The following is a 24,745-nucleotide window of genomic DNA, read 5'->3' as shown; positions in this document are numbered from 1 at the left end:
TTTGAAAAATTTCCCCACCTGGGCTCAAAAGTGGCACCTGGTTACCTGTTCTGTATTACCTGGTCTTCCTCAAAGTCTTTTACACCCACACAGTATACTGTTGCTCCCATTTTCCGAGCCTTGTCAGCCTAAGAGGAAAAAAGCGTTGAGTACAATTCACAAAACAGGTGGAGCACAAAGCTGGTAACGATGGTCTGGACTCACTTCTTCCTTAGTCATTTCAAACGGTGCTTCCTCCAGGGTTCCATCGGTCAAGGAGATAATCACAGAGGGAACCTTGTTTTCTGCAGAAGCAGGGAGTGGCCTGGTCAGCAAGGCACCTGGAATGACCTGCCTCAGGCTGCCGGGCCCACAGCACTGCTCCCACACCTCCCCCTCCTGGGGAGAGGTCACCCTGACCCGAGCACCCACTACCCATAACGCCCGGAGGGAGAAGGGGCCTCAGCCCAGGGCCCACTTGACAGACGAGGAGCCTGAGACCAGATCAGAGTCCTTCCTAGTGGACCCTCACTATGGGCAGGTGGCACAGCCTTTGCCCTGAAAGGCAACTGCAGCTACTTCACTGGACGAGGACAAGCCTCTCAGGTGAGCACAGGGAGGAGCAGCCAGAATGACTGTCAAGGTGCTTGGGCAGCAGCCCCCGCCCAGCTCCCCGCCTTTCCCCAGCAGCCCATGCATCTTTCCTGACAAGGGCTGCAACCCTACAGTCTAGATGCAGGTGGTCTGGGCCAAGTACAGCCATTTCCACAGTCGGAGGCACAGTCACAGGATGAGAGTCAACCAGAGGGAAGAGGCTCAAGGGAAAGGAGGCAGAGCCAGAACTGTGGTGGACAAAGTGTGGGCAGCCAGGGGGACGCCAAGGTCTCTGTTCCCTAAACTGAACTCCGTCTGCTTGCCGTCCCTGGAAGTTCTCTTTTCTTTTTCATGCAGCCCAACCATAGGTCAAGCACTTGCTATCTAGTGAGAACCAGGAATGTAATGCATGATGCCATGTGGTTCTCGGAAGCATCCCTGGGGGTGGTTTTCATCCTCACTGAGCAGAGGAGGAACCTGCATCACAGAGAGGACAAGGGACTCGCTCCGAGGGTCAGTGCTAGGAATTGGCCGAGGGGTTCTGCACCAGCCCTCGCTGAGGCCCTGGGTCTGCACCAGCCCTCGCTGAGGCCCGCACCTGGCTCTGTCCCACCTGAGCACACTGACGTCAGCAGGCAGCTTACCTCCTGAGTTAGCTTGTTGAATCTGTTCATTTGCCTGCAACAAAATGAAGGAAAGTTGGGGGAGGGCAGTGAGATGACCCAATAATACTCTAAGAACTTGATAAAGCAGAATAAAGTCTCAGAGCTGTAGGATATGTACCTTTTTAAATCCTTCCTGCATGTGTGTGGCTCCACTAGGTACTATATTCTGAAGTCTGCTAAGACCATCACGAATTTCATTTCTGAAAAAAATCAGTAAAGGGGGTTGAGGAGGAATGAGGGTTGACTGTTACAAAACAGACCACTTGTCCTGGTGCCATTCTGCCCTGTGGAGACCTGCCTGGACCAGAAGGGACACAAGTGGCCCTGTGGTGACCTCTCTGCCTGTGTCTTTGACACTGACAGGCCTTGGTCAACGCTTCTCTGTCTCCCATTCAGTGGGTGTGGAGGATGCTGCTTTGCTGGTCCCATGGGTGGGGCCTGGCTTTCAATGTGCTCATCCCTGTCTCAGCATGCAGACCTCAGGGGACTCAGCAAGGGCCCTGCCTTGACCGTCTGTGGTGAGGGGGGAGCACCCATGGATGCGCACCTGTGAATCCAGCACCCCCAATGTGACTGGCGGTACTGCTGGCACCTAAGGGGTCCCTGGTGAGGCCACATCACCTTCCAACAGGCAAGGCTGAGTTTGGAAAGGTCACTCTGCTGATACCCCCTGCCCTGTCCCCTCCTCCCCTGCCACAGACTCCTGAGGTGGACTTGGTCCCTCCAAGCCACTTCCCCTTCTGGATCGGTGCTAAAGGAAGTAGTCAGGATGCTCCGTTAGAGTCTAGGGCTCCTGGGCTTCATGTGCTCCTGAAGAAAGAGACCACAAGCTGGAAAAGAGGCCTGAGGCCCATCCATGTGGGAGGAAGAGCAGTGACCCCAGGATGCCATGGGGATGGGCTGTCAGCCTCTGTTAAAGCAGATAGCAGGGGATGGGACTGGGACACACCAGGGCTGGGGCATAGGTTCAGGCTAATCCAGGGTGATGGGCTGAGCAGTCACAGCAAGTCTAAGGAGAACGTGGTCCCTGAAGGCTGGCTCTCGCTTTGCGCAGGAGGGATTCTGCCCTGAGGTGCGATCTGAGAGCCCCAGGTCCTGCCCTGCCTGACCCAGCCCAGGAGCTGAGGAGGCTGTGACCCCGGGCCAGTGGAGGCCAAACCAGGCCCTGCCCACCCCAGCACAAACACCCTCCCCTCTTCCTGACACTTTTGGGAAGATTTCTGTTTTGTTGACAGCACCCCCAAATATGCTGGAGCTCTCATCTCTCCCCAGCCTTCGGCCCGGGACTGAGCTTGGTCAGGCTTCACTCCTGCCTGAGTGGGCCTTTTTCTTGGGCTGCCTCCCCCATCCCTACTCCCAGCTCTGTGCACTAGGCTGCTTATGCCCTCATCAGGCCCTTCACTTCTTAAGATTCCACCCCATTTTTCACTCCCCTGAGCCCACTCCCACTTCTGACACCTTCCCTTGAGGAAGACATTGTCACCTCCAATTTCCAGAGAGGGCCCCAGAGACCCTCAAGAGCCTCCCCACAGCTCCCTTGATTCAGGCTCTGAACCCCTGCCTTGGAGGAGGCAGTGGTCCTCCTCTCCCCCACGGGCAGCTCCTCCTCCCGAGGCCCCCACCCAGCCCCCGCCTCTCTTTCTGCCACCTGCCTGACAGCCCCCCACTGACCTGCTGTCTTCCACCTCAACCCCACTCAGGTCTCTCTCTCTCTGAAATGCAGAAGACAGGGACACCCAAAACCACGCCTTCCCCTAGCTCACCTAACAAGAAGCACAGCCCCTGCTTCTCCTGGGAGCCAGGCATGGGGAGTGCTGTGTCCACGCGCTGGCACCAACACACTCCCTGGGTTCTGATCATTTGCGTCATGGGCATCTTAACCTCTCGGCTACTCAGGAGCTCCATATCTTCCCACCTCCAGGGCTTTGGGCACATCGCTGGGCCCTCTGAATGGCCCACCTAGGATGCTGGCGTGTCATGCTTCCCTCCTGCACCCCAGCCCACACTCATGGGCTCCCTTGTCTCAGACCCACCAAGGGACCAAGCTCCCCTCCACTGAAGCTCCAGCACTTCAGCACTGCCCATCCCTGCCTCCTGGTTCTGACTGTGCCTCCCCTCTTCCCACACTGGCCCAGAGCAGAGAGTGACACACAGAGCAGGTGCCCAACGCACGCCAGTGTTCACAAAGGGCCCACACATCTGCTCTACCAGATCCCAGGAGTCCTTGCAGTGAGCCAGTTCTCAGAAAAGGGAAGAGTGCTGAGAGGACACAGGACAGGCGGAGGGCAGGGCTTAGAGGGGGCAGAGATGGTCTAGCAGCACGGGGTCTGCCAGGGCCAGCGCAGTCAGGGGTCAGTGGGAGCCACGGAGCTGGGGTTGGGGGTCAGAGTGGACAATGAGGGGAGCCCGGGACGGCCCAGCCTGCTCCCAGTGGGAACTGTCAGCTCCCTGGGCTCTCAATGGACCCCATCCACCAGGCCTGCCTTGGGGGATTAAAGCAGCACTTACCTGTCTGAGGTGAGCTTCATGAGGGTGTGACCCAGTGTGGAGTAAGTGATGAAGGACATCCGCAGGTTAGGGCTGGGGAGGAAGCACGTGCTCATGAGAAGGTATACATGACACAGGCTCAAAATGAAACCAATGAGCAGCCAGAAAGAAGGTGCATCTCAATTTCTCTGTTCCTCACCCCAACTCTTCTGCTTTGGGGTCCATTTCCCAAACCCTGGAAGCTCCTATATCTTTAGTGAAGGATTTTAGGAATCTTGGTGAAGGAGGCCTGTGGAGAGGTGGTGCCTTCTTGGAAGAAAGTGCCAGGATGGCATCCTGCTCCAACCCTATGCTCCCAACACCCCCCCACCCAAAGTGTCTTTCTCTCAAACACACACACACACACATGCACACACGCACACAGGTGCACACGCACACACCAGGAGACAGACACCTATGCCTCTGGCATGAGGGCCTCCCAACTGGCTTCTCCTCTTCTATAAAATTCTTTGTACCTTCACTCCTCTTCCCTCCTTTATAGCCCTCCCTGTCTTATCTCCTCTCATCTAGAAAAATCATTCTCTTTCTTGGCAGCTATTCATATACATCCCTCCCTTTCCTCTCCCTGGCCACTGCCTTTTGGTCCATTGACCCTCATTATCTTTTAGGTAAATTGCTACAATAGGTTCATGGATAAGCTCCGTACTGCTCCTCGTTCTTGTTACAAAACATTTTACCCACAATATCAGACTTTCCTTCCTGGGACACAACCTTGATCATGTCAGACCCCTGACCAAGAATCATCTATAGCTCCCTATTGTTCACAGCAGGAAATACAAGTCCCTTGGCCTGGCATTATAAGCCCTGATGACCTTGGTCCAAATCTGTCCTGTCCAGCCTCACCTCCTAGCCTTCTCCTAAGTTAACCCTACTCTCCAGCTGAACAGACCACTCACTGCACAAGAAGTCTCCTTGACGGTTCCTGTTACCCTGTCTTTCCCCATTCTTCAAGACCTAGTTCAAAATTCCACATCCTCTGAGAAACCATCCTTGACTTTTTTCCTAAGAGTTCTTGCTTTTTCCTTTTAATTTGACTTATAAGTCCTTCTCCCTTTTCTTTTGGCCCTTGGCACCATTTAACCTGGTGTTTAGTTATTGTGTTACTGGTTTGCCTGTTTCCTCATCTATGAGGTCCTCAAGGGCAGACTGTGTCCCCTACAATATGGCCTGACTTCCAGGTAGGAGCTAAGAAAGCTGCTGAGACCTGATGGAACCAGCGTGATCTCTTATGCTTCAGAACACCCCCCTGGGCTCTGTGCTCCTGACCTGAGGGGCTCCCATGGCCACTGAGTCTAAACAGCTGTGTACTCTGCCTGGCAGGGGTAAACACCCTGCAACTTGGAGAAGCCGTACTTGTCAAACTTCTTGACCAAATCCTCCACAAAGGTGTAAATGTCCATCCAGTTGTTGTTCACACTGCCTGACCTGAAAATGCAGAAGACCTGAGTCAGACAGATGAGGTGCATCCATTGTGTGGGCAGAATTTCTGTCTCCCCAGCTTCCAGCAGACCCTTTAGCAACTCCCCCCCCACCAATGTAGCTGAAGGCTGCCACACTCCCTCAGAGACCTCAGTGGGTCACCGTGGTGATGACTTCATCCGTGTGAATGTGGGAAGGGTGACCAACCAGACCTGTGTGCTTGGGACTCAAGAACTTTTAGGGGTGAGGGACTTCTGGTGGCAAACTAGGATGGTTGGGCAGGCTTGGTGGAGCTGTTCCACAGGAAATGATGTAGGATGCATTGTTTGGAAAAGCCTCCAGTGATTCTGATATGACTCTTTTGGTCCCTCAATTCCCCTTGGGAATAAACCATTCCTAGCTGTCTGCTCCTCTCCTGCTCCTTGAAAAGGTGTGGGGGTGGGTAGGGGTCAGGGCTCTTTGGCACACCATTCCCACAAAAGTCTCTTAGTTGGTCCTATCATTCATTCTGCGTCCTCTAGGCTGCATCTAAATCTCTCAAGAAATAGTGATGAAACTAAGAATAGATTCTTTTAACATTATCAGGATTATCATTCATTGAGATTTATGTACCAGGCACTTTACATACATGATTTCCAATTCCAGAACAACCCCATGATATCAGCATTATTTTCATTTTCATTATTTTCATTTTCATACGAAAGTTGAGGCTCTCACAAGTCATGGAATTTTCCACAATTTCCATAGCTAACATGGATCTGAATCCAGATCTCGCCTCAAAACCCATGCTCTACCCATTGCACTGGGCAGATGTGTGTGACACGGCTATGTCCAACAATTGCTGGGTAGCAAACACTAGACTCTGACAACTCCCACAATATAAACTTTCTATCAGAAGCTTCCATGCTAAAGTGCAAGACAACTTTTTAAACTAATGGTAACACCTGAAACTAATATAATATTGTAAGTCAACTATACTTCAATTAAAAAATAGAACTATGTACTCAACTCAAAAAAAGAGAACACATCCAAATAATTATACACCATGTCCTAATGAGATTTATCCTTGGAATGCGAGCATGGTTCAACACATGCAAATTAAAAAGTGGGATACACTACATTAATAGAATGAAAGATAACAATCAGATGATCATCTCAATAGATGCATAAAAAGCATCTGACAAATTACAACAACACTTCATGCTAAAAACTTCAAACAGATTGGGTATAGAAGGAACATACCGCAACATAATTAAGGCCATATACAACAAACCCACAGTTAACATTACACTCGATCGTGGAAAGTTGAAAGCTCTGCTTCTAAGATCAGGTACAAGACAAGGATTCCCATTCTTACCACTCTTATTCAACATAGTACTGGAAGTCCTAGCTAGAGCTAATTGGCGTAACAAAGAAACAAAAGGCATTCAAACTGGAAATGAAGAAGTAAGCTTGTCATTATTTGCAGATGATTTGATTTTGTATATAGAGAATCCCAAAGACTCAACCAAAGACCTGTTGGAACTAAACAATGAATTCTGTAAAGCTGCAGGATATAAAATCAACATACAGAAATCGGGGGTGTGGGGCACGGAGGAACGGAAGGGAACGGGGCCAGCGCTTTCCCTGTCCACTTAGGCACCAGGGAACCTGTTGGGCTCCAGGGCCTAATCCTCTGCCCTCGGAGCCTCCCTCCTACCGCGCAGAGCCCAAGCTCCGCCCCTACACCCACAGCCAGGGTCCTACATCTGTATTTGGAGACCCCCTCTGAGACCGCCTCCAACCCCGCTGGGCCTAAACCCCACCCACATACCCTCACCCAGGGCCTTACCTCCAAACCCCAGAACTTCACACTCCAGAGACCCCCCCTTTGGACGAACTGTCTCTCTGCTACCGGGCAGGTCCTAAGCAGAGGCCCCACCCCACACTTGAACGTCGCCCCACCTAGGGCCCGCCCCCAAGGCCTCTTCCGGCTGCGGCTGTGTGGGTCCTGAGCCTAGGACCCACCCCACACTCAAACATCACCACCCCCTCCCGCCTACATCCCGTCCCACCCTAAACCCTGCCCCTGCCTAAGTTCCACCTCTGCCTAAACTCCGCCCAAACTCCTCCCCCGCCATAGCCAAGGCTTTTTTTTTTGTTTTTCCTTTTTTCGGCTTTTATTTTTTTTTTTTTGAATTTTTAGAATTTTATTTATTTTTTTATACAGCAGGTTCTTATTAGTTATCCATTTTATACATATTAGTGTATATATGTCAACCCCAATCCCTTTTTTCCGTTTTTAGATTGGGGTTCTGTTCTACCTTGTTGTTGATTCATTGTTGTTGATTCATTTATATTTTTATTTTTCCTAATAAATCTTTTATTTTTCTAATTTTATTTTATTCTTTATACTTCGTTATTGTTTTGCTCCTTTTGGCTTGTTGTCCCCCCCCCCTTTTTTTTTCTTTTTTCTGTTGTGGTTTTGTTTTACCTTGTTGCAGTTGTTTCAATATTTTTATTTTTCCTAACATACTTTTATCTTTCTAATTTTCTTTTGTTTTTTCTTCTTTGTTATTGTACTGCTCCTGTTTTTCTTTTCTTTTTTTCCCTCACCACGCAGCTTGTGGGATCTTCGTTCCCAGGCCAGAGGTAGGGCCCAAGCTCCTGTGGTGAGAGCTCTGAGTTCAAACCACTGGACTAGCAGAGAACCTAGACCCCAGGGAATATTGAATGGAGTGAGGCCTTCTGGAGGTCCTCATCTCCACATCAAGACCAGGCTCTATCCAGCTGTCTGCAAACTCCAGTGCTGGACGCCTCAAGCCAAACAACCAGTAAGACTCCTGTCCACAGCCCCACCCATCAAAAAAAAAATGAAATGATAAAAAAAATATGTTACAGATGAAGGAGCAAGGTAAAAACCTGTAAGACCAAATAAATGAAGATGAAATAGGCAACCTACCTGAAAAAGAATTCAAAGTAATGATAGAAAGATGATCTCAAATCTCAGAAACAGAGTGGAGAAAATATAAGAAACATTTAACAAGGATCTAGAAGAACTAAAGAGCAAACAAACAGTGATGAACAACACAATAACTGAAATTAAAAATACTCTAGAAGGAATCAATAGCACAATAACTGAGGCAGAAGAACGGATAAGAGAGCTGGAAGATAAAATGGTGGAAAAAACTGCCAGGGAGCAGAATAAAGAAAAAAGAATGAAAAGAATTGAGGACAGTCTCAGAGACCTCTGGGACAACATTAAATGTACCAGCATTCGAATTATGGGGGTCCCAGAAAAAGAAGAGAAATAGAAAGGGTCTGAGAAAATATTTGAAGAGATTATAGTCAAAAATTTGCCTAACATGGGAAAGGAAATAGTCAATCAAGTCCAGGAAGTGCAGAGAGTCCCAGACAGGATAAATCCAAGGGGAAACATGCCAAGACACATAGTAATCAAATTGGCAAAAATTAAAGACAAAGAAAAAATGTTAAAAGCAGCAAGGGAAAAGCAAAAAATAACATACAAGGGAATCCCCATAAGGTTAACAGCTGATCTTTCAGCAGAAACTCTGCAAGCCAGAAGGGAGTGGCAGGACATATTTAAAATGATGAAAGGGAAAAACCTACAACCAAGATTACTCTACCCGGCAAGGATCTCATTCAGATTAGATGGAGAAATCAAAAGCTTTACAGACAAGCAAAAGCTACAAGAATTCAGCACCACCAAACCAGCTTTACAACAAATGCTAAGGGAAGTTCTCTAAGTGGGAAACACAAGAGAAGAAAAAGACACACAAAAACAAACCCAAATCAATTAAGAAAATGGTAATAGGAACATACATATCAATAATCGCCTTGAATGTAAATGGATTAAATGCTCCAACCAAAAGACACAGGCTCGCTGAATGGATACAATAACAAGACCCATCTATATGCTGTCTACAAGAGACCCACTTCAGACCTAGGGACACATTCAGACTGAAAGTGAGGGGATGGAAAAAGATATTCCATGCAAATGGAAATCAAAAGAAAGCTGGAGTAGCAATCCTCATATCAGATAAAATAGACTTTAAAATAAAGACAGTTACAAGAGATAAGGAAGGACACTACATAATGATCAAGGGATCAATCCAAGAAGAAAACATAACAATTATAAGTATTTATGCACCCAACATAGGAGCACCTCAATACATAAGGCAAATGCTAACAGCCATAAAAGGAGAAATCGACAGTAACACATTAATAGTGGGGGACTTTAACTCCCCACTTACACTAATAGACAGATTATCCAGACAGAAAGTAAATAAGGAAACACAAGCTTTAAATGACACAATAGACCAGATAGACTTAATTGATATTTTTAGGACATTCCACCTGAAAGCAGAAGAATACACTTTCTTCTCAAGTGGACACAGAATGTTCTCCAGAATAGATCACATCTTGGGTAACAAATCAAGCCTTGGAAAATTTAAGAAAATTGAAATTGTATCAAGCATCTTTTCTGACCACAACACTATGAGATTAGAAATCAATTACAGGAAAAAAAAACAGTAAAAAACACAAATACTTGGAGACTAAACAGTGCACTGCTAAATAATCAAGAGATCACTGAAGAAATCAAAGAGAAAATCAAAAAAATACCTAGAAACAAATGACAATGAAAACACGACAATCCAAACCTATGGGACGAAGTAAAAGCAGTTCTAGGAGGGAAGTTCACAGCAATTCAAGCTCACCTCAGGAAACAAGAAAAATCTCAAATAAACAATCTAACCTTACATCTAAAGCAACTAGAAAAAGAAGAACAAAGAAAACCCAAAGTTAGCAGAAGGAAAGAAATCATAAAGATCAGGGCAGAAATAAATGAAATAGAAACAAAGAAAACAATAGCAAAGATCAATAAAACTAAAGGCTGGTTCTCTGAGAAGATAAACAAAATTGATAAACCTTTAGCCAGACTCATCAAGAAAAAAAGGGAGAGGACTCAAATCAAAATTAGAAATGAAAAAGGAGAGATTACAACTGACACCGCAGAAATACAAAAGGTCATAAGAGACTACTATAAATAAATATATGCCAATAAAATGGACAACCTAAGAAATGGACAAATTCTTGGAAAAGTACAACCTTCCAAGACTGAACCAGGAAGAATTAGAAAATACAGACCAATCACAAGTAATGAAGTTGAAACTGTAATTAAAAATCTTCCAACAAACAAAAGTCCAGGACCAGATGGCTTCACAGGCAAATTCTATCAAAGATTTAGAGAAGAGTTAACACCTATCCTCAAACTCTTCCAAAAAATTCAGAGGGAGGAACACTCCCAAACTCATTCTACGAGGCCACCATCACCCTGATACCAAAACCAGACAAAGATATCACAAAAAAAGAAAATTATAGACCAATATCACTGATGAACATAGATGCAAAAATCCTCAACAAAATACTAGCAAACAGAATCCAGCAACACACTTAAAGGATCATAAACCATGATCAAGTGGGATTTATCCCTGGGATGCAAGGATTCTTCAATATACGCAAAACAATCAATGTGATACACCATATTAACAAATTAAGGAATAAAAACCATATGATCATCTCAATAGATGCAGAAAAAGCATCTGACAAAATTCAACACCCATTTATGATAAAAACTCTCCAGAAAGTGGGCATAGAGGGAGCCTACTTTAACATAATAAAAGCTGTATACAACAAACCCACAGCAAACATCACTCTCAATGGTAAAAAACTGAAACCATTTCCTCTAAGATCAGGAACAAGACAAGGATGTCCACTCTCGCCACTATTATTCAACATAGTACTGGAAGTCCTAGCCACGGCAATCAGAGAAGAAAAAGAAATAAAAGGAATACAAACTGGAAGAGAAGAAGTAAAACTGTCACTGCAGACGACATGATACTATACATAGAAAATCCTAAAGATGCCACCACAAAACTACTAGAACTAATCAATGAATTTGGTAAGGTTGCAGGATACGAAATTAATGCACAGAAATCTCTTGCATTCCTGTACACTAACAACAAAAGATCAGAAAGAGAAATTAAGGAAACAATCTCATTTGCCATTGCAGCTCAATATCACAAAAACAAACAACCCAATCCAAAAATGGGCGGAAGACCTAAATAAACATTTCTCCAAAGAAGACATACAGATGGCCAACAGATATATGAAAAGATGCTCAACATCACTAATCAATAGGGAAATGCAAATCAAAACCACAATGAAGTATCACCTCACACTGGTCAGAATGGCCATCATCAAAAAATCTACAATAAGTGCTGGAGAAGGTGTGGAGAAAAGGGAACCCTCCTGCACTGTTGGTGGGAATGTAAATTGATACAGTATGGAGGTTCCTTAAAAAACTAAAAATAGAACTACCATATGACCCAGCAATCCCACTACTGGGCACATACCCTGAGAAAACCATAATTCAAAAAGATACATGTACCACAATGTTCATTGCAGCACTATTTACAATAGCCAGGACACGGAAGCACCCTAAATGTCCATCAACAGATGAATGGATAAAAAGATATGGCACATATATACAATGGACTATTACTCAGCCATAAAAAGGAACGAAATTGAGTTATTTGTAGTGAGGCAGATGGACCTAGAATCTGTCATACAGAGTGAAGTAAGTGAGAAAGAGAAAAACAAATACCGTATGCTAACGCATATATACGAGATTTTAAAAAGTGGTACTGATGAACCTAGTGGCAGGACAGGAATAAAGACGCAGACGTAGAGAATGGACTTGAGGGCATGGGGGTGGGAAGGGGAAGCGGGGATGAAGTGTGAGAGTAGCACTGACGTATATACACTACTAAATGTAAAATGGATGGCTAATGGGAAGCTTCTGCATAGCACAGGGAGATCAGCTTGGTGCTTTGTGACGACCTAGAGGGATGGGGTAGGGAGGGTGGGAGGGAAGCTCAAGAGGGAGGGGATATGGGGATATATGTATACATATAGCTGATTCACTTTGTTGTACAGTAGAAACTAACACAACATTGTAAAGCATTTGCACTCCAATAAAGATGTGAAAAAAAAAAACACAATGAGATACATCTCACACCTGTTAGAATGGCTATAATTAAGAAGACAAGAGATAACAAGCATTGGTGCGGACATACAGAAAAAGGAAACTTTTACACTGTTGATGGGAATGTAAATTGCTTTAGCCACTATGGAAAACAGTATGGTGGTTCCTGAGAAAATTAAATATAGAACTTCCACATGACCCAGCAATCCCACTTCTGGGTATATATCTAAAGGGAATGAAAACAGGATATTGAAGAGATATATGCACTTCCATGTTTATTGCAGCATTATTCACAATAGCCAAGATATAGACACAACCTAAGCGCTCATCAACAGATGAGTAGATAAAGAAGATGTTGTATGTATATACAATGGAATATAATTCAGCCATAAGAAAGAAGGCCATCCTGCCATTTGTGGCAACACTGATGGACCTTTCACTAAGTAAGATAAGTCAGACAGAGAAAGACAAATACTCTATGATATCACTTATACGTGAATCTAAAAAACCCAACTCGTCAAAACAGAGTAAAACAGTGGTTACCAGGGGCTTGGGGGAATAAGAGGTGTTGTTTAAGGGTACAAACTTGCAACTAGTTGACAAATAAATCTTGGATATCTAATGCACAGTTTAGTGAACATAGACAGCAATATTTTATTTTAATCATCAAATTTTCTAAGAGACTAGATCTTAATTATTCCAACCACAAAAAAAGAAATAATAATTATGTGATGTGATAGAGGTGCTATCTAAATTTATTTGATAAATGTCAAATATATTTGAATACAAATAATGATTTTTAAAAAGAAAGAAAAAGAAAATCAGGAAAATTACATATATATATAATATATATATTATATATGAGAATATTAACTTGTAACCATTAATGCCCAGGTAACTGTAAAGAAAATATCTATAATAGATATTGAAAATATCTTCACACAAAGGAAGTGAAAAGGGAACCAAAACCTGTCACTACAAAAAAAAAAAAAAAAAAATCAACTAAACACAAAGGAAGGTAGAAATGGAGAAAATTAGGGAGAAAAAAGCTAGAAGCAGAAAACAAATAGCAAAGTGTCCGATGTAAGTCCTTCCCTATCAGTAATTACTTTAAATGTACATGGATTAAACTCTCCAATCAAAAGGTACAGATTGCTAGAATGGATCAAAAAAGATGCAACCACATGATGTCTACAAGAGACTCACTTTCATTGTTAAGACACCAGGAGGTTGAAAATGAAAGGATGAAAAGAGATATTCCAAGTAAAGAGAAACCTAAAGAGAGCTGGGATGACTATAATTAACAAACTAGACTTTACATATAAAACTGTTACAAAAGACAAAGAAAGACATTATATAATTACAGGAGGGTCATTTCACTGAGAAGACAAAACAATTATAAACAGATAAGAACCAAATATCAGAGAAGCAAAATTTAGGAAGCAAACATTGACAGACTTAAGGGAGAAATAGACAGTTCTACAATAATAGTTAGAAACTTCAAAATCCCACTTTCAGTAATAGAACAATCAGACAGAATATAAGAAAATAGAGAAATAAGGGAATAGAGGATGTGAACATCATCATAAGCCAACTGTACCTAACAGATATGTACAGAACACTCTTCTCCCAAACAGTAGAATACACATTTTTCTCAAGTGCATGTGAAATGTTCTCCAGGATAGAGTACATGTTAGACCACAAAGCATTTCTTTAAAATTTTTAAATGATGGAAATCACCCCAAAGCTTAAAATCATTTCCAATCCCAATGAAATAAAGCTATAAGTCAATAGCAGAAAATAATCTGGAAATTCACAAATATGTGGAAATTAAACAATACCCTTTTAATCAGCAAATTGGTCAAAGAGGAAATCACAAAAGAAATTAGAAAATACCAGGAGACAAATGAAAATGAAAACACAACATACCAAAACATACAGTGAAAGTAGAATTGAGAGGGAAATTTGTAGCTGTAAACAAATACATTAAAAAGGAAGAAAAATCTCAAATCTGTACACTAACTTTACAGCTTATGGAACTGGAAAAAGAAATGAAAACTAACCCAAACTAGCAGAAGGGAAGAAATAATAAAGATTATAACAGAGATAAATAAAGTATAGAATAGAAAAATAGAGAAATACCAGTGAAATAAAAAATTGGTATGTTGAAAAGATAAACAAAATTGACAAATCTTTATATCCATTGATTTAAATAAAAGAGGGATGACTCAAATTAATGAAATCAGAAAATGAAGTGGGACACTACTACTGATTTTATACAAATAAAAAGGATTATAAGAGAACACTGGAATTTGTAAGCCAGCAAAATAGATAACCTAGATGAAATTAGCAAATTCCAAGAAATACACTTACCTGCCCAAACTGAATCATGAAGAAACAAAAGCTGAATAGACCTATAACTAGTAAAGAGATTGAATCAGTAATCAATAATCTCCCAACAGAGAAAAGTCCAGGACCAGATGGTTTCACAGATTAATTCTACTAATCATTTAAAGAGGAATTAACACTAATCCTTCTCCAAATCTTCCAAAACATTGAAGTGGAGGGAACACTGTCAAACTTATTTTATGAGGCCTGCATTACCCTGATACCAAAGCCAGACAAACACTTCAAGACGAGTACAGACTAATATTTCATATGGATATAAATTCAAAAATCCTCAACAAAAAAATCTAGCAGCATCTGAAAAGGTAGGATTTATTTCCACAATACAAAGATGGTTCAACATATAAAAATCAAACAATGTAATTAATAAAATTAATATATCAGAGAAACCAAACTATGTGATCATTTCAACTGATGTAGAATCACTTGATAAAATCTAAAATCCCTTCTTCATAAAAACACTCAAATTGGGAATAGAGAAAAATTCTATGAAAAACATGATAAAGGCTAATACATGAAAAATCTACAGCTGACATATCAATGGTGAAAGACTAAAAGCTTTTCCCCAAAGATCAAGAGTAGTACAAGGATGCCGGCTTTCATCACTTCTGTTCAACATAGCATTGGAAGTTATAGCCAGAGCAACTAGTCAAGAAAGAGAAAGAAAGGCATCCAAATTGAAAAAAAAGAAAAAAAGATGTAACATCTCTGTTCTTGGATAATATAATCTTACATGTAAAAAACTCCAAAGATTTCACAAAAAATGTTTGAGTTAATAAGGAAATTCAGCAAAGTTATAGGATACAAAATCAATGTATAAAAATCAGTTATATTTCTATATACTAATAATGAACATTCCAAGAAGGAAATTAAGAAAACAATTCCATTTACAATATCATCAAACAGAATAAAATACTTAAGAATTAATTTAACCAATGAGGCAAAAGACCAGTACATTGAAAACTAGAATACATTGCTGTAAGAAATTTTAAAATATGTAAATCATTGGAAAAACATGATAAGGAAGATCATAAAGTTTTCTATGGCAAGACAATCAGACTAAGTCAGAATTGAAACATGCATGACATGCCCCCATTTGTGATGGACCTCTCCCAAATATTCACTGTGCTTCTGCATTATGCATTAACCAGACCTCCTCAAGGCAGGAGGATATAATCAACCTTTGAGGATAATGGTCCCTTTCTTCTGATGCCAGCATTGTAATTTTTAAGATCAATATTTTTTGTCATCTTGACATTGGATCATATTGACCTAAAGGCTCACTCTGTATATGCATATCTGGCCAAAACATCTCTGATGAACTTTATGTATCATGTTAACCTGTCAGTGTGACACATAATTCTTTGTCTCAAAAATATATAAAACTGCATCTCTAGCTCCTGGAAAGTGGAACAGTTCTCAGAGCTTCTGAGAATCTGTCTCCAAGGTTATAATCCTCAGTTTGGCTCAAATAAAATTCTCTAATTTTTCTTCTTTGCCTGATTGTTAATTGAATTTTCATCAGCAAACATTACATATTTATGGATTAGCAGACTTAATATTGTTAAATTGGCAATACTAGCTAAGGCTATCTACAGATTCAATGCAATCTCTATCAAAATCTCAACAGCAATTTTTTTTGTAGAAATTGAACGATCCACCCTAAAATTCATATGGAATCTCAGGGGATTCAAATAGCTATAAGCAAATCTTGAATTAGAACAAAGTTGGTAGATTCATATTTTCTGGTTTCAAAATTTAATACAAAGCTACAATGACCAAAACAGTGTGGTACTGGCATAAGGACAGCCATATAGAACAATGGAATAAAATAGAGAGCCCAGAAATAAACCCTCATATATGTATTCAATTGGTTTTTGACAAGGGTACCACCAAGACCATCCAATGTGGGACATGACAGTATTTTCAACAAATGATTCTAGGAAAATTGGATGTCTACATGCAAAAGAATGCAGTTAGATTCTTATCTTACACCTACATAGTATATAGAAAAATTAACTCAAAATGGATCAAAGACCTAAATGTAAAAGCTAAAACTAATAAACTTATAAGAAAACATAGGGGAAAAGCTTTATGACATTGGATTTTGTAATGGTTTTTAGATATGACACCAAAAGCACAGACAATAAAGAAAAAAGAGATAAACCAAACTTCATCAAAAGTAAAAACTTTTGTACAAAGGATACCATGAAAAAAAATGAAAAGATAGAGACTTCCCTGGTGGTCCAATGGTTAAGAATCCGCCTTCCAAAGCAGGGGACACAGGTTTGATCCCTGGTTGGGGAACTAAGATCACACATGCCATGGGGCAACTAAGACCGTGAGCCGCAACTACTGAGCCCGTGCACTCTAGAGTCCGCGTGCCACAACTAGAGAGCCCAAATGCCGCAACTACTGAGCCTGTGCACTTTGGAGCCCATGAGCCACAACTAGAGAGAAGCCTGTGTGCCACAACTAGAGAAGCCTGTGCACCGCAACGAAGAGCCCGCGTGCTGCAACTAAGACCCGAAGCAGATAAATAAATAAATAAATATTTTAAAAAATGAAAAGATAACCTACAGAATGAAAGAACAATTGCAGATCATATATCTGATAAGAAATTGATATCCAGAATACATAAGAACTCCTACAACTGAACAACCAAAACCAAACAACCTAATTCAAAAATGGGCAAAGAACTTAAATAGACATTTCTACAAAGAAGATATACAAATGGCCATTAAGCACATAAAAAGATGCTCAACATCACTAGTCATTAGGGAAATGTAAACCAAAACCACAATGAGATACCACTTCATGATGGTTATTATCAAAAACAAAACAAAATAAAATAAAACAAAAGAAAACTTGGAAAATAATAAGTGTCAGAATGTGGAGAAACTGAAACTCTTGTACACTGCTTGTGTGACTGTAAAATAGTGCAGCCACTGTGGAAAATAGTATGGCATAGTTAACATAGTTAAACACAGAATTAAAAGCACAGAATGATCCAGCAGTTCCACTCCTAGGCATATGCCCAAAAGGAGTGAAAGCAGGGACTCGAATAGTTACATGTACACCAGTGTTTGCAGCAGCACTATTCACAATAGCTCCAATGAGGAAACAATCCAACAATCTGTTTATCAACAGATAAAAGGATAAAGGAAATGGTATATACATTAAATGGAATATTATTCAGCCATAAAAAGAATGAAAATTTGATACATGCTACAACATGGATGGACCTTGAAAACATTTTGTTAAGTGAAATAAGTCAGACACAAAAGGCCAACTAGTGTATGATTCTACTTGTATGAGGTACCTAGAATAGGCAAATTCACAGATACAGAAAATAGGATAGAGGTTACCACAGGTTGGGGAGAGATAAATGGGAGTTATTGTTTAATAGGTACAGGTTTCAATGTCCTCTGCTGACCAAAGCACATAAGCCATGTCTAGCTCCACGAGGGACTGTGAGGGGTCCTAAGAAGGAGAAAACACGACATGAGATGACCCACAAAGAGGAGAACACAGGTCAATGGTCTGGCCTGCATAGCCCTATTCTTCCATTCATCCAAGTTGTGGGAGGAGCTGTGAAGGACACAGATATGCTGAGTCTGGATATTGCTCTGAGGATGTCCCTTCAGCTGTCATCAGCTCTAGGAACCCCTCATGTGCAGAGTTTCCTTGCCCAAGGTCACTCCCTTCCTCAGGTAGCCACCTGCAGTGACTGATGGACTAATCATTTGGCCCAACTTGGGACAACCTTGAGGGTGCCTTTCAGCTCCAAAGCTCCTCGCAGGTCAGCCGAGCCTGTCAGGCCTGCACTGAAGCTCCACTTAATCCTCCTTCTGTCAGTCCCCTTGCACAGGTGTTGATGCCAAGGCACTTCCTAATGAACATCCTGCATCGTTCTGTCCCTGGCGCTCTGCTTCTCTCCTCTTTGGCCAGCCCCTCTTCTTCCACTCTGCCCCACATGTGGGTGCTCCTCTGGGTTCTGTCTCCTCATTCTCCTCTCATTGGGCACACCCACCCTGGGCTCCTACCTGCCTTTCTCCAGCTGCCTGGGACCTCCTTGGACCCTTCTCCTTTTTACTCCAGCTGCTGCCTCCAGTCTTTCCTTTTCCTACCCATCCTCCCCAAGGCAGCCAAAGGGTTCTTCTGAAAATGCAGATCTGATCCATTTCTCCTCTGATAAAATGTGAAGAACACACCTCCTACATGGGCCCAGGGCCACATCATTGGCCTGTGCCCCTCCTTTCTCCTTCTCCCCCACGCCCAACTTCTACACACCTGGATCCTCTGGGATCACCTGAGGGCCTCATTCCTCAGGCCTTTGCACAGGCCACTCCCTTAGCCTGCAGCTCCCTGGCCTTCATAGGCCACTGGCCAGTACTGTGGGCACATGGGACGGTCTGTCATTTTCATCCAGTTCAGCCTAACGAAGGAAACAATGAATAAGGAATCTAATGAAGGAGCTGGGAGTGAACCACTCAAGACCTTCCTGCAGGTGAGACATTGGTTTTGCTTCTAACCACCGGAGGGATTCTCAGGGACCCATCCAGTCTTGGAGTCTTTGGAATGGCTTTGGAATCAGATACTCTAGAGTTTTAATTCCAGCTCCATGTTTTCCTATCTGAGGATTTTGGTGGTTATTCCCAGGCCCTGAGCAGCTTCCTTTCCTCATCTGTAAAATAGTGGTAATAGCATTTACACATAGTTGTTAAGAAGACGCAGTGATGAGGCTGATTTCCTACTCTACCCTTACCCTGAGTCTAGGGACACACCTGGTCTCCCTCCATCCATTCTGTCTGGAATCCTGTGGCCTCTACCTTCAAAAGAGCTCCATCATCACCACCTGGACCTACTGGTCCACACCACCATCATCTCCTCCCTGGATCCCTGCATGAGGCCCCTCAGTGGTCTCCTGCCAGGCTCTGCCCTTGTGCCCTTTAACTGTGACCCTTTTAGAAACAGTGCAATCACACACCTCCTCTGCTCAAAGGACACCTACCCTCTCCCACCTCCTCACCTTCCAGTCTGTCAGCATAGCCTTTCCTGAGCACATCTCTAGGACAGCCCCTCCCTCAGCACTTCCCATCCTCCTGTCCTGATTTTCCCCCTGGTGTTTATCCCCATCTAACACAATGTTTCCTCTTTGACTTATTTATTTCTTGTATCCTAATATGAAAGCTCTAAGAGGATGAGGACTTTTTCAAGTTTTGTTTGCTGCCTTATCCCCACTGCCCAAAACAGTGACTGGAGTATAGCAGTTTTCCAGTAATTATTTCAGTGAGTGGATGAACAAGGGAATGAGAGAATGAATAAGACTGTTCATTAATGGATGAAAGATCCAGAGAACCTTGGGAGTGCCACCAGCAGAGGTGTCTGACCCACACCCCACCTCCCCACAAAGGGCACATGTGGAGAGAGTGAGCCACGGAGTCAGGGCTGGATCAGGGGCCCCTACAGTGCCGGGGAGTTCCCGGGGTGTGTGACTCTGCCTTCCCTGGCAGTTTATTTTATGCTCATCCTCCACCACTGCATCTGACACATGCTGGGCAAACCATATAAACTCCCCTTCATCCCCATTACAACCTGGTGAGGTGGGTATGAAGGCCCCATTGTACAGATGGGGATGCTGAGGCAGAGAGAGGTGAGGCAACTTGCCCTAGGCCGCATGACTGATGAGGGGAGTCTGCCTGACTGCAAAGCTGGGGCTGCCTCCTCAGTGGTCATTAGTCCCCTCTCTGCAAGAGTAGCAGGGGACATCAGGAGGAAGGCTGTCCTCACATTCTGGGAAAATCTTGTCAAGCTGGTTTTCTTCAACTAGACTCAAAGAGCATAGTTCCCAGGGAGTGGTGTTCCTTCCCTGGGGCTGAGGAGCGAGCTGTGCTTTCAGACAAGCCTGGCCTGGCCCACTGTGGCCGGGCTGTAGGCCTGCTCCTCCCTGATGGCCTGGTGCTGAGAAATGGGTGTGCAGGGCCTTCTTTTGGACATCCCCAGCTCCCCTTCTCATTTGCAGAATCCAGCAGGATTCAGACCTGGCCAGCCTGAAAGGCAAGTGTCGTTACTGACAGTAAGGGGCGGGGTCTGTGGAGCAGCTTCAGTCCTGGAGCCTGACTAGGACTGAGCTTGAGTTGCTCCCCTTTCTCTCCTGCCCTCCCAGCCTTCATGGGAAGACCCACGCCCTTCATGTTGAACTACAGCTACACCAGCTATGGTCAGAGGGATCAGTGCTGCCTCCCAGCACTTAAGAAGCCAAAGGAGGCAAGAGGTGGGGGAGAGGGGTGGGTGAGAGGGGTGGGAAGTGGGGACGACCTGGCTCAGGAAGCCATTTCTCTGGTGCCTTTCTAGTCCCCCTACCTCACACCCTTCTTGGAGGAGAGGAAAGGGGAGCATCCTTCCACTATTTAATGTTTTGCAGCAAACTAACTTTGACTGACATTGAGCAAATCATTCAGTACTCCCAGCCTCAGTTTCATCACCTTAAAGTAGGGATATAGAACGTACTTCCTCAAGCTCTTGGTTGTTCTTAGTGTTCAGCACATCCCTGGAACATAATAAGTGGCCCACCTGTGCCCAGAGCCCTTCCCCATCCATCCTGGGGCTGTGCTGTGCCCATACTGGGCTTGACTGCAGACAGCAGGGGTGTGGGCAGTGGCACTGTAACAGGATGGCAGCTGAGAGGACCCTTTGGACTCACTGCCACTCTCTGGAAAGACTGACCCAAAGAGGCTGTCAACCCCCTACAATGTCCATCCATCCCCAACCCCAATGCCCAAGAGGGGAATCACTACCACCCTGGGCAACCAGACAAGATGGGCCCAGGGCATCTCAGAATTCCTGCCACTGGACCGTTAGGAGGGAATTTCTCTTCTAGCAAGCACGGTGCTCCCACCTCTGCTGCCTCTGCTTAGAAGCTAGTGGGCTGGGGCACACATCCCCCCCAATCATCAGTCTCCACGGAGAATAAGAGGAATCAGAGGAAGTACAACCTGGGATGCGGGAATTAGGGAAACACAGGAAGCCTGGGTTCTGTCACCCCCACCAGCCTCTGGGCTACTTCACCCAAACTCTGGGAGCCTGCTCCCCTTTCCAGGAGATTGCATATGCAAATACTTTCCCTGCTTTATATCCCAGTATTGTTTTGAGGATGGCAGATGTGCAGTAAAGGGCTTTGGGGACCATAAAGAGCTTCAGTGATATTGGGAGTCATATCACTGTTATTACTGAATAAGTAAAATTTATCCTCAGTCCCATAGAGGAGTTGAAAATGGAACCAAGGCAATCTCTCCAGTCTGAAGACCTGTCCATCCCTTTCCTTCCTTGAGGGCCAGAAGGTACCTAATGCACAGCCCAGGCTTCCCAAGGCCACATGCAGAAAGACCAAAGTGTTCAGAAAGTGCACACAAACTGTAATGTGGATCTCTAAATTGTCAAAGAAAGAAGCGAAACATTTAGAACCAGCAACAGAAAGGACTTTCTAAGTAGTGACACTAGGAGAATGCCTAACAGATGACACGGCAATCTCTCTGGGGCCCAGTAAAAATAGAGGTCATTTGGTTAAAAACAAAACGAAAAACACAACCCCAAACCCAAAGTGAGCTTCTCCCAAGTACTGAGAAGATAGCTCCTAGCAATCACCTGCCCCTCCAGCTGTTTAAGGGGCATGCAGGCCACAGGTCCTAGTCAAGCTGAGAGCCATCCAGAAACCTATGGTGGCCTTTTTTCCTTTCCAAAAGAAAAAGTCCCAGGAAACAAATGCCCGGGTCACTCCCTCTGCCTCAGGACAAGGAGGGAGGCCACAGAGGTCTGACCAAGACTACTCCACCCTCTCCCCTCACAGAAGCTGGCATCTGTTTAAGCCAAGTCTTGCCCACACTGACATCAGAGACAGCACTACTACTACCAATGGCGCCATCAAGGGCAGGAGGGCCACTCACATATCCAAGATGAAGTAGAGATCAAAAGAGCTCTGGCAGGAATTCTTGTCTTCTGCCCGGCTCTTCCGGGTCCAGGTGCTGGGGCCGCGGAGGTGGTGGAAGTTTCCCGCGTCCTGGCTGAGGTGGCGGTAGAGGTTCCCCCAGTCCAGACTGAGGTGGTGGAGGTCCTTCCAGCCTGGACCGTCGTGCTGGAAGCTCTCCGCGCTCAGCAGCGGCGGCGGCAGCACCAGCAGCAGGAAGAGCGTGGGCCCCGGCACGCCAGACCCGCGGCTTCCCATTTTTTTTTGGCTGCCCCTGCGGCGCCACTGGACGCCGGCCACTCAGGCCACCTCAGGCGCCGGCCTCCGCCGTGTCTGCGCGTTCCAGGGTCCTCGGCCCCTCTAGCCCTTTCCCCAAAGCTGTGAGCCTCCCCCGGTACCTGCCCTGAGGGCGGAAGACGCAAAGATGGCTGGCCTTGGGGGATGGCCCTCCCCCCGCCCCAAGGGGCAGAATCCCCTGTGATGTCACTTATGATGGACAGGAAGGTTGGCATGGTGACTTTGTGACCTGCAGCTCTGCTCAGTGTCCTGCCTGTTGACAATCCCAGGGGGGAGTCAGGGGCTCTTTGGAGGGGCAGTAAGATGAGGCCTCCGTTTGTTCCTCATCCCAAACCCTCTCAGGTGGCCATTAAAATCCTGGAGAAATCCTGCCTTTTTGTCAGCTGAAAGAGGGCAGCTGAGGTGGCTTAGACGAGGACATCGCTGTGGGGGAGGAGGTCCAGGAACTGGAAGTGTAGAGTGTTGTAGTGGTCATCGTGTGACCCAGTGGATGGAAGGATCTAGAAGGGGAAGAAGGTCCTGCAAGGATGTCAAAGTCCCTTGTGAATGAAGGGCATGCCAGTTATCTCCTTTTTGTAAAAGCCATCACAAGCTGAGTGACAAAACAAAAACTATTTTGTTATGCTCACAGGGTCTGTGGACCAGAAATTCAGGGCTGAGTGATGATGGCTTGTCTCTGCTCCATGGAAAAATATGCAGAAACTTAATGGGTGTGGGGGGAGGGGGCGTGGTGGGCCCACAGCTGTTAACTTGCGACCATTAGCTCGAGACCGTTAGGGCGTGACCCTTAGTCATCCTCCCAGCGGCCTCCGCGGCAGAGAGTGCGGTGAGGGGTGGATTGCGGTGTTCTCTCCGGGGCCCTCCAGGCCGTCCGGCCTCAGGCTGCCAGGTGAGCTGGGGGTCCGGGGACAGGCTGAGGGCTGTGGAGCCCTGGCCATGGCCGTCCACGGACCGGGCCCAGGCCTTGAAGCAGTAGCCGAACCTCTCCCCAAAACCCACCTCCGGGACCTAATGGCGGCGGCGGTCTCCATGGGTCACAGTCCGTGGGACCCGGCCCCCATTTAGGCGGCTTGAGGAGCCTGAGGGCTGGTCCTGGGCGCCTGGCTCCAGGGTGTGGAGACCTGGCCCTGAGGGCGCCGCCAGCTGAGCTCTGCCTCTTCAGCTGGACCTGGGCACTGGAGGGAGGACCCAGACTGGGTGCGGGATGAACGCTCCCGGGCCAGGGTGACCGGCCTGCTCAGGGACCCCGTCGCTTAGCTCGGCGCCTGGACCTCGGAGGACGAAAGTCCAGCCTTGGGACCTTGAACAAGTAAAGTGAGGGGTAATGATGCCGCTTTGCTTATGGGATTGGTTAAGTGTTGAAAGTCGAAAGGAGGCGTGGAGACAATTAAATGCCTCCCCTTCCCTTTCTTGTCAGAACAGAGAATAACATTTGTTATTAACGAATGTTAATAATATCTTGACCTGACTGTGACCTGACCTCAAGAACGAAGGATCTGACACCAAGATGTCTGCAACAACTAACCACGCCCCTCCCTCACCTTTCCTATAAAAGGGTTTTGCTGAAAGCTTTCGGGGAGTTTGGTGTTTTTAAGGCATGAGCCATTGTCTCCTTGCGTGGCCCTGAAATAAACCTTTCTCTACTCCAAACTCTGACGTTCCGGTATTTGGCCTCACAGTGCGTGGGGCACACGGACTTGCGTTTGGGTAACAAATCCATTCGCTCTTTCATGTAAATTTTAGAAGTAGCACACTGTTTTCACTCCTACCCCCCGCCAAACCTTCTAATATTCGACTACAATAACTGTAAATATTTGGAGGGAT

The 24,745-nt window shown here is 45.0% G+C and overlaps 1 protein-coding gene across 1 annotated transcript in view; it reads right to left on the bottom strand.

The window, feature by feature from the left end:
- The window catches only part of ANTXRL (ANTXR like), a 44,635-nt gene extending 21,753 nt beyond the window's left edge, over window positions 1-22,882 (bottom strand). The window contains exons 1-5 of the mRNA XM_059899629.1: window positions 22,605-22,882; window positions 5,139-5,210; window positions 3,747-3,818; window positions 1,357-1,438; window positions 60-128 (exon numbers count right to left, since the gene is read on the bottom strand). Coding sequence (XP_059755612.1) covers window positions 60-128; window positions 1,357-1,438; window positions 3,747-3,818; window positions 5,139-5,210; window positions 22,605-22,882 — 573 coding nt within the window. The remainder of the gene's footprint in view (window positions 1-59; window positions 129-1,356; window positions 1,439-3,746; window positions 3,819-5,138; window positions 5,211-22,604) is intronic.
- Window positions 22,883-24,745: the final 1,863 nt, after the last annotated feature.

Source organism: Balaenoptera ricei, chromosome 16, assembly GCF_028023285.1.
Source record: "Balaenoptera ricei isolate mBalRic1 chromosome 16, mBalRic1.hap2, whole genome shotgun sequence".
Taxonomy (NCBI): domain Eukaryota; kingdom Metazoa; phylum Chordata; class Mammalia; order Artiodactyla; family Balaenopteridae; genus Balaenoptera; species Balaenoptera ricei.
This window is presented reverse-complemented; position numbering and strand designations above follow the sequence as displayed.